The sequence below is a fragment of the Hirundo rustica genome (assembly GCF_015227805.2).
Source record: "Hirundo rustica isolate bHirRus1 chromosome 38 unlocalized genomic scaffold, bHirRus1.pri.v3 SUPER_38_unloc_4, whole genome shotgun sequence".
Taxonomy (NCBI): domain Eukaryota; kingdom Metazoa; phylum Chordata; class Aves; order Passeriformes; family Hirundinidae; genus Hirundo; species Hirundo rustica.
In genome coordinates this window covers 45125-55694 of record NW_026690197.1, presented here as the reverse complement: position 1 = coordinate 55694, position 10570 = coordinate 45125, and the positions used below count along the sequence as shown (strand labels likewise).

Below are 10570 nucleotides of genomic sequence, written 5' to 3'. Positions count from 1 at the left end.
CCACATGTACTGCCTGACGCCGTCCATGTCCGAGCCCCCCGAGGGTGAGTGCGGCGCCTCCCGCCCCCGGGCTTCCCGAAACGTCGGGATTCCGGCGGAAAAACGACCCTGGGGTTCCCAAAACGTCGGGATTCCGGCGGAAAAACGACCCCGGGGTTCCCAAAACGTCGGGATTCCGGCGGAAAAACGACCCCGGGGTTCCCAAAACGTCGGGATTCCGGCGGAAAAACGACCCCGGGGTTCCCAAACCAACCTGGGGATTCCCAAAACGTCGGGAATCCGGCGGAAAAAGGACCCCGGGGTTCCCAAAACGTCGGGATTCTGCCCCAAAACCAACCCTGGGGTTCCCAATCCCTCGGGATTCCTCCTGGGTTTCCTTCTGGGATATGAGGAGGGGTTTTACCGTTCCCAAATCTTCCTCCTCCTCCTCCTCTTCCTCCTCTTCTCCTCCTCCTCCTCCTCCTTTTCTTCCTTTTCCTTCTTCCCCCTCCTTTAATCTCCTTTTCCTTCTCTTTCCTCCTTTCTCCTCCCTCTTTGTCCTGCTCTCCCCGCTCCCTCGTTAACCCCCGCGGTTAATTAGCGAGTCCTGGCGAGGAGGAGGGGCTGAGGCCGAAGGCTGATGCCGTTTTCCCGCAGGGAGCTGGAGCTGCCACCTCTGCCTGGACCTGCTCAAGGAGAAGGCGTCGATTTACCAGAACCAGAACAGCTCCTGATCCCGCTCTTCCTCCCCATCCTCCTCCTCCTCCTGCTCCTCATCCCCTCGGCTTTGGGGCCTTTTAATTCCCCTCTTTTTTTGGGTCATTTTCCTTTTTTTTTCCTTTTTTCTCCTTTTTTCCCCCTTTTTTCCCCTTTTTTTTTCCCCTTTTTTCCCTTTATTTCCCCTTTTATTGGAGGGGGTCCTTCTCCTTTTATTTTCCTTTTATTTCCCTTTTATTTTATTTTTTAAACTTTCCTGGTTTCCTCCTCCTCTCATTCCCCTTTTTTCCCTTATGTTTTTCACCTTTTCCATCTTTTTTAATCCCTTCCACTCCCTCCATTCCACCTCTTTTTTTTTTTTTTTTCCCCTCCCTTTTCCCTGATTTTGGCTCCTTTTTTTTCCCCAATTTTTTCCCCTCCTGACATTTTTTTTAGGGTCACTCCTCCCGGGGTGACTTTCATCCCTTTCCCCCCCAAAATTCCCAGGATTTCACCCCCAAACTCCCCCCTCCTGGCACTGCAGGTGCCAATTTTTCCCTTTTTCCCCTTTTTTTGGGAGGAATTCCAGGATTTGGGGGCTTTTTTTTTTTTTTTCCCCCCCCATATTTTAGGGATTTTTCCCGCTTTGATTTTTATTCCCTTTTCCCTCCATTTTTATCCCCCATGAGGCCTTACCCCTCCCCCACCACCCCAAAATGGGGCAAAATCCCTGGATTTGGGGATTCCCCCCCCCCCCTTCCCCTGCCGGCACAAAACGGGGTAAAAAAACCCAATTTTGGGTTTTTCCTCTTGCTCCCCTCCCCCAGGGTCGCTTTGGGGCTTGAGGTTGGATTTTTTTCGGGAGGAAAAATTTTTAAAAATCCCTTTTTGGCCCCAAAACGCCGCTTTTGGGAAGGGAGGGGTTTGGGGCTGTGGGGACCCCTCCCAAAAATTCCCCGAATCCCGAATTTCCCCCCCTGCCCCGGTCCCGTGGACTGAATGTGCCTGTTTTTCTAAAAAAAACACACCAAAAAAAACCACAAAAAAAAAGAAAAAAAAACACAAAAAATAAATGGACTTTAAAGCACCTACCTCCGACTGCCCCTCCCCCCCTGCGCCCCCAAATCCCCCCCGAGAGGAGCCCCCGGGACGGGCCCCAAAAACGGCCGGAATGACCCAAAAATGAGCAAAATAACCCCAAAAACGGCCGGAATGACCCAAAAATGAGCAAAATAACTCTGAAAATGGCCGGAATGACCCAAAAATGAGCAAAATAACCCCGAGAAATGACTGAAATAAACCCAAAAATGGGCAAAATTGTCCCGAAAAATGGCTGAAATAACCCCAAAAGTACTGAATTAATCCTAAAGTATTCAAATAACCAAAAAGTCCGAAATAGCCTCAAACTTGACCAAAATAACCCCAAAACTACTCAAATGGCCCTAAAAGAACCAAATAACCCCAAAATTATTAAAACCTCCCCCCAAAATTAATCTTAGAATCCCCAAAGATCTCAAAATATCGCCGGAAATTGACCGAAATAACCCCGAGAAATGGCGGAAACGACCAAAAAAACCCGACCGAAATACCCCAAAACCGGCCAAAATAACCCCAAAAGTGACTGAAGAGCGACCCCAAACTTCTCCAAATCGACCCAAATCCCTGAAAATCCCCCCCAGAATTCCGGCTCCGCCGCCTCATCCTGGCGCTTTCTCTCCTCCCCGTCCCCCAGCGCGATTTTGGGGCGAATCGACGGCGTTTTGGTTCAAAATGGGATTTTTTTTTTTTCCGCCCCCCGTTTTGGGGGTGGAGACGCGGAAATGTCCCAAAACGGGGGGAATTCGCCCCAAATTCCCCTCGGCGAAGCTTCGCGGCTGTGTCTGATCCGGGAAAAGCGAAACGGCGCCGAAACGGCATCGAAACGGCACCAAAACGGCACCAAAACTGCTCCTTTTTCGTAATAAAAATGGCAAAAAAATGGAGCGAGTCGGGGTTTTTTTGGGAAAAATCGGGAGGTTTGGGGCGAAAATGAAGTTTTGGGGCAAAAATTGGTGCGGGGGAGGTGGGATCCGGGGGAAAATTGGGGATTGGGGGGAAAATTGGGAATTTGGGGGAAAACTTGGAGTTTGGGGGCAAAATTTGGGATTTGGGGGCAAATTTGGGTATTTGGGGGGCAAAATTTGGGGATTTGGGGGGGAAAATGAGGGATTTTGGAGCAAAAATGGGGATTTGAGAGCACGGTGTGGGTTTGGGGTAAAACCGCAGGATTTTGGGGCTGATGGGTGCCTGGATTTGGGGTAAAAAACCCCAATTTAGGGGCTGGGGTTGGGCTTCTCTGCGGGCTGAGATTTTTGCCTGTTTTTTGGGGTGGAAAATCCCGGTTTTGGGGTTGGGATGTGGCTTCTCCAAGGGCCGTGCCGCCCCTTTTTTTGGGGTGAATCCCGCCCCGTTCCGGGTTTGCTTTTTCCCGCCTGGAAACGTGAATTCATCCCGCTCCCGGGTTTTATTTTGCAGCCAAATCTCCGGAATTGGGGCAAAGGCCAAGGAGCTCCGGGAATTCCAATTAATCCTCGTTAACGAGCTCCGGGGGGGATCCCCCGATGTCCCAACGCCCTTTGGGGGGGGGGATGGGGACGCCCCCAGATCCTTCGGCCCCTCCAGATCCCGAAATTCCCAGCGGATTTTATTGGGGTTCAATAAATAACCCCCGGGGGGCTCCGGGGGGGTCCCGGCCCCAAAATCCCCCCTCAGGCGCCGTCCTTGCTCTTGGTGCTGCTCAGGGGCACGGCGACGTCGTCGTCCTCGAGGTGTCCCGCCCTGGAGGGACCCCAAAACCTCCCAGTGCCTCCCCGGAATTCCCGGGATTTGGATCCTTCCCAATCCCAGAACTTTCAGCCCCTCCCAAAAAGCTTCAGCTTTGTCCCCAGAGGGTTCAGGTCTCCCCAAAGCTCTCTGACCCCAAACCTCCATCCGAAACCTCCATCCCAACCCCAAACCTTCATCCCAACCCCAAACCTCCAACCCCAAACCTCCATCCCAACCCCAAACCTCCAACCCCAAACCTCCATCCCAACCCCAAACCTTCATCCCAACCCCAAATTCTCCAACCAAACCCCAAACCTCCAACCCCAAACCTTCATCCCAACCCCAAACCTCCAACCCCAAACCTTCATCCCAACCCCAAACCTCCAACCCCAAACCTCCAACCCCAAACCTTCATCCCAACCCCAAAATCTCCAACCAAACCCCAAACCTTCGTCCCAACCCCAAACCTCCAACCCCAAACCTCCATCCCAACCCCAAACCTCCATCCCAACCCCAAACCTCCAACCCCAAACCTTCATCCCAACCCCAAAATCTCCAACCAAACCCCAAACCTCCATCCCTTTTCGACCCCCAAACTCCTGGGTTCCTCCAAGAACCAATCCCACCCCAAAATGGGGATATTCCCTCAGGGAAGGGCTGGGGGCTCCTGGGGGGTTTCTGGGGGTTTCTGGGGGTTCCCAGGGGGTTTCTGGGGGTTCCCAGGGGGTTTCTGGGGGTCCCAGGAGGTTTCGGGGGGGTTTCTGGGGGTTCCCAGGGGGTTTCCGGGGGTTCCCAGGGGGTTTCCGGGGGTTCCTCACCTCCTCTCGACGTCCTTGACAGTCTCGGGCAGCGGCGCGTTGCGCGTCTCGGGCAGGAAGCAGGTGGCGACGGCCGAGACGATGGGGGCGGCGCCGTAGATGACGAGGGGCAGCACCGGGGTGACGTCGGCCGCCATGCGCACCAGGGGGGCCACCATCCCCCCCACGCGGGCCATGGTGCCCCCCAGGCCCATCCCCGTCTGCCTGCGCCGGGAGAGCCGGGCGTGGGAGCGGTGGAGAGAGGCGGGACGGAGGCAGGGATAAGGGGGGGGTGGAGGGATGGATGGGTGGAGTGGTCAGTGGTTGGGTTGGTGATGGTTGGGTTGATGATGGTTGGGTTGATGATGGTTGGGTTGGTGACGGTTGGATTGGTGATGGTTGGGTTGGTGATGGTTGGGTTGATGAGGGTTGGGTTGGTGGCGGTTGGGTTGATGAGGGTTGGGTTGGTGACGGTTGGATTGGTGACAGTTGGGTTGATGGAAGGTTTGGTTGATGATGGTTGGGTTGATGATGGTTGGTTTGGTGGATGGTTGGGTTGGTGACAGTTGGGTTCATGGCAGGTTGGGTTGATGAGGGTTGGGTTAGTGACAGTTGGGTTGATGGAAGGTTTGGTTGATGATGGTTGGGTTGGTGACGGTTGGGTTGATGGAAGGTTTGGTTGATGATGGTTGGGTTCATGGAGGGTTGGGTTCATGGAGGGTTTGGTTGATGACTCGGTTGTGTTGGCACATGGGCGGTGCCCGGCTGGGTGGGGGCGGGGCTGTGGTGACCCCACCCACCTGATGACTGTGGGTAAGAGCTCCCCGGTGAAGATGTAGGCGCAGTTGAAGGAGGCGGCCAAGGCGCCTTTCCCGACCACGGCGAAGGCCATGCGCAGCGCCGGCAGCTCTGGGGCCGGCCGGACGCGTCACCCCCGGCCCCGCGGCTGCTCCGTGTCCAGCCAGGGGTCATCCCCCACCCCTCCAGGGACCCTGCGTCCCTTTATGGCCCTTCATCCCGCTGGTGGTCCTTCATCCCATCATTCTCCATCCCACCGTCCTCCATCCCATTCTCCATCCCATTCTCCATCCCATTCCCCATCCCATTCTCCATCCCATTCTCCATCCCATCATTCTCCATCCCATTCTCCATCCCATTCTCCTCCATCCCATCATTCCCCATCCCATTCCCCATCCCATTCCCCATCCCATTCTCCATCCCATTCTCCATCCCATTCTCCATCCCATCATTCTCCATCCCATCATTCTCCATCCCATTCTCCATCCCATTCTCCATCCCATCATTCTCCATCCCATTCTCCATCCCATTCTCTATCCCATCATTCTCCATCCCATCATTCTCCATCCCATTCTCCATCCCACCATTCCCCATCCCTCTCCCCTGTCCCTCCCTCCCCGCTCCCGCTCCCACCGCTGGGCACGAAGATGTTGGCCAGGATGCAGATCCCGGCCAGCGCCAAGGATCCACCCTGAGCCGGGCGCCGGCCGAGGCAGGAGATGACCAGCACGGACAGGAGCTTGGCCGGGATGTCCACGGCGCCGAACACCAGCTGGCTCAGGTACACGTTGAAGCCAAAACCCTGCAGGTCCATGGCCAGCCCGTAGTAGGCGAAGCTGGTGGAGAACCTGCGCCAAAATCCGACAAATCTGCGCCAAAATCCGACAAATCTGCGCCAAAATCCGACAGATCCGCACCAAAATCCAACAGATCTGCACCAAAATTCGACAAATCTGTGCCAAGATCCGACAGATCTGCAACAAAATTCGACAGATCTGCACCAAAATTCGACAGATCTGCACCAAAATCTGCCAAATCTGCACCAAAATCCCACAGATCTGCACCAAAATCCAACAGATCCACACCAAAATCCGACAGATCTGCCCCAAAATCCCACAGATCGGCACCAAAATCCGACAAATCTGTGCCAAAATCTAACAAATCTGCGCCAAGATCCGACAAATCGGCACCAAACCCGCCCAAAACGGGGCCTTGGGACTCCAAAAACCCGGAGGTTGTCCCAAAAGATCGAGGTCTTCCTGAAACGCGGGCGTTGATCCCAAGAGATGATTTTTTTTTTTGCCCCAGAAAGTTGTTTTGGTTTTTTTTTTTTTCCAAAAAAAAAACCACCGGGAGGTTTTACCTCAAAAGCTGTTTTCCACCCCCCAAAAAAGAGCGTTGTTTCCCCCAGAGGTGTTTCTTGTCCAAAAGGTGAAAGGTTTTTCCCAAAAAAGTTGAGGATTCTTTTCCCCAAAGGCGTTTTTTTGCCCCAAAGGATTTTTTTTTTCCCCAACAAGTGAATGAGTTCCCCCCAAAATCGAGGGTTTGCCCTAAATGGTGGGGGGATTTTTTCCCCTCAAAAAGTTCATTTTTTTTCCCAAAAAAATCAGGGATTTTGCCCACGATTTGATGGATATTTCCCCGAAACGTGGGGAGTTTTCCCCGAATTGTGTTTTTCTCCTGAAATTATGGATTTTTCCCAAAACAAGGGGTTTTTTTTTTTTTGCTGGGACTCACCAGATGAAGGAGACCCCGCACGACACCGTCCTCATGCCGGGCGTCCGGACGAGCGCGGCCACGGCTCCGCCCGGCAGCGGCGGCTCCCGGTGCACCAGAGCCCGCAGCGCCTGCGGAGATCCCGGAGATCTGCGGGATCCGACCGGGATCCATCCGGGATCCGAACAGGATCCAACCGGGATCCGAACGGGATCCGAATGGGATCCGAACGGGATCCAACCGGGATCCGACCGGGATCTGACTGGGATGTGACTGAGATGTGACCGGGATCTGACCGGGATCCGAACGGGATCCGACCAGGATCCGACCGGGATCCGAACGGGATCCGAACGGGATCCGACCGGGATCTGACTGGGATCCGAACGGGATCCGACCGGGATCCGACCGGGATCCAACTGGGATCTGACTGGGATGTGACCGGGATCCGACTGGGATCTGACTGGGATCTGACTGGGATCTGACCGGGATCCAACCAGGATCCGAACGGGATCCGACCGGGATCCGACCGGGATCTGACTGGGATCTGACCGGGATCCGACTGGGATCCGACTGGGATCCGACCGGGATCTGACTGGGATCCAACCAGGATCTGACCGGGATCTGACCGGGATCTGACCAGGATCCAACCGGGATCCGAACGGGATCCGACCGGGATCTGACCGGGATCCGACCGGGATCTGACCGGGATCCGACTGGGATCCGACCGGGATCCAACCGGGATCTGACTGGGATCTGACCGGGATCTGACTGGGATCTGACTGGGATCTGACTGGGATCCGAACGGGATCCGACCGGGATCCTACCGGGATCTGACCGGGATCCGACCGGGGAGGGCTCTGGGAACTCCGGGGCGGGGATCCGGGGGGGATTGGGGGGGTCTGGGGGGGAATCCGAGGGGTCTGGGGTGGGATCTGGAGGGATTTGAGGGGGATCAGAGAGATCCGGGGGGGATCTGAGCGGGATCCGGGGGGTCTGGGGGGATCCCGGGGATCTGACCCGGGGGATCCGGGGGGATCGATGCCGAGGAGAGAGGGAATGTGGGGGGGGATCAATGGGAGAACGGGGGAGGATTTGGGGGGGATCTCCCGAGGTCGGGGCGGGGTGGAAGGGAAGGAACCGGCGGACTGGGGTTCGGGGCTGGATTTAGGGGCAGATCCGGGGGGTCCGGGGGGATCGGGGAGGTGCCCGGACCCCTCCCCACCTCCTCGCTGAGTTTGTCCCCCTCCTCCTTCCTGCCGTTGACCCTCGCGACCTTGCGGAGCCCCCGCAGGGCCAGGTCGGCTCTGCCCGAGGTCACCTGCCAGCGCGCCGACTCCACGTACAGCCTGCGGGGACGGGTGACATCGGGGGTCCCGGGACCCCCCGGCCCCGCACCGCCCCCGGGGGACCCCCAGCTGGGGGTCAGGGGGTCCCGAACCCTCCCATTGCCCCCGAGGGACCCCGAGCTGGGGGTCAGGGGGTCCCGAACCCTCCCACTGCCCCCGAGGGACCCCGGACAGAGGGGTCAGGGACAGGTCAGCATTTGAGGAGGGGTCTCTTCCACCCTTTAAAGACCCCAATATCCCTTTTTCCCCCAAAAAAATGGGACAGGGATGGACACAGGGGATGGACACTGGGATGGACACTGGGGATGGACACTGGGATGGACACTGGGATGGACACTGGGTGGACACTGGGATGGACACTGGGATGGACACAGGGATGGACACAGGGATGGACACAGGGATGGACACAGGGATGGACACAAGGATGGACACCGTGGGGGTCCCGCACCAGGAGTAGAAGAAGAAGACGAAGAAGGGCAGGGACACGACGAGCTGGAGCTGGCGCCAGCGCGGGAGCCCGAAGGCCGCGGCCGCCAGCACGAACTGGCCCAGGGTGTAGCAGTAGCCGTTGATGGTGCCCACCACGGCCCGCGCCTCCGTCGGGATCCACTCCATGCCTGCGGCGCCACCGCGGCCTCAGGGGCTGCAGCGGGGGCTGGGGGGCAGGCTGGGGGCTTGGGCTCCCCACCTGGGTCAGTGGGGCGGGGTCGGGACCCTCCCATGGGTCAATGGGCTTGGGGTGGATGTGTGGGTCCCTCCCTGGGTTGGGTCTCTCCCACCGGGGGTCTCTCCTTGGATTGGGGGTCCCTCCCTGGATTTGGGGGTCCCTCCCTGGATTTGGGGGTCCCTCCCTGTGTTTGGGGTCCCTCCCTGGATTTGGGGGTCCCTCCCCGTGTTGGGGTCCCTCCCCGCGGGGGTCCCAGGGCGGTGTCTCACAGAGGGACGCGGAGTTGAGCGACACCCCGGCCATGGCCAGCCCGGTCAGGAAGCGGCACAGGCAGTAGATGAGGAGGGAGGGGGCGGCGGCCGTGCCCACCCCCGCCGCCCCCAGCTGCAGGTAACACCAGGTGAGCAGCGCCCGGCGCCCGAACCTGCGGGGACACGGCACCGGGAGCACCGGGAGCACCGAGAGCACCGGGAGCACCGGGGGCACTGGGAACACTGGGAGCACTGGGAACACCGGGAGCACTGGGAGCACCAGGAGCACTGGGAACACTGGGAGCACCGGGAACATTGGGAGTACTGGGAGCACCGGGAGCACTGGGAGCACTGGGAGCACCGGGGGCACTGGGATGGGGGATATGGGGAGCTGGAGGTACTGGGATGGGAGAAAGTTGGACTCTGGGGTGCTGGGATCACTGGGATGGGGCCACGAGCACTGGGAATACTGGGATGAAGAATCCGGGCGCTGGGAACGCTGGGAGCAACGTGGGGACAGAGGGGGACAACCTGTGCAGGGACAGACCCACCCTGGGGACACTGGGGGCCAGAGGGAGCAGAGAACACTCCGTGTCCCCCCTCCCAGTCCCTCCCAGTCCCTCCCAGTCCCTCCCAGTCCAGCACGCACTTGTCGGAGAGGACCCCGATGAGGCCGGAGCCCAGCAGGATCCCGGCCATGTAGATGGACTGGGCCACCTGCCTCATCCTCTTGGAGTCACACACCAGGTCCCACTGCCAGCGGGAGGGGACACGGCGTCACCGCGGGGGTCACCCGGGCGGGGACACCGGGACCCCCCCCCACCCCACCCCGGGGTGCCGCCCGCGCCTCGCCTCGGTGACGATGGTGTCGCTGAAGATGCCGTCCAGGTAGGTCCAGCCGTCGCGGCACGGCTCGGTGGCCGCCTCGGCGTCCGTGCCGTTGGCCGCGGCGCCGGCCGAGCCGTTGGCGTCCAGGAGGTGCCACTGGGGCTCCACGAAGCGGCGGCAGCTCTGGGGCCGGCGGCGGTGGGCGTCCCAGGGGATGGACACGGCCAGGGGGACGTCGGCCGCGGTGGCGTTGGCCGCCGGCCGGGGCCGGCAGTGGTGCTCGGGGACGCCGGCCGTGAAGTTCTGCAGCAGGTTGTGGCTGGCCAGCATGAGCAGCGGGACGGCCAGCGCCGCCACGTAGGTCACCTGGAAGCGGCCCATGCCGCCCAGGCGGGCCAGCAGCTCCACGAAGGACATGGCCGGAGCTGGCCGGAGCTGGACGGGGCCCAGGTCAGCTGAGGGACGGAGAGAGGGGTCAAGGGATGGAGAAACGGGGGTTGGATGGACGGGGGGTGGACAGATCCAGGGATGGACAGATCCAGGGATGGATCCAGGGATGGATCCAGGGATGGATCAAAGGAGGGGTCAGGAGAGGCCGAGGATGGTTGGGTGGTCAGTGGAGATTCGGCCAAGAGGTGGAGGGAGGAGGACAAGGGTTGGATCCAGGGATGGAGGAAGGACGTGGAG

The 10570-nt window shown here is 58.9% G+C and overlaps 1 protein-coding gene across 2 annotated transcripts; it reads right to left on the bottom strand.

Moving 5' to 3' along the window:
• Positions 1-3159: 3159 nt before the first annotated feature.
• Positions 3160-10300, bottom strand: LOC120748245 (solute carrier family 22 member 6-like). 2 transcript variants are annotated; one of them, XM_040054358.2, is made up of 10 exons: positions 9908-10300; positions 9705-9808; positions 9074-9228; positions 8586-8754; positions 8014-8137; positions 6813-6922; positions 5709-5923; positions 5078-5186; positions 4299-4502; positions 3160-3492 (listed from the first exon to the last, which is right to left on the bottom strand). In XM_040054358.2, the coding sequence occupies exons 1-10, from the start codon at positions 10298-10300 to the stop codon at positions 3423-3425; spliced, it is 1653 nt and encodes a 550-aa protein (XP_039910292.1). In that variant the 3' UTR covers positions 3160-3422. The 2 variants fall into 2 exon arrangements, with proteins under 2 accessions (XP_039910292.1, XP_039910293.1); XM_040054359.2 differs by having other exon boundaries at positions 4299-4498.
• Between the last annotated feature and the right edge of the window lie 270 nt (positions 10301-10570).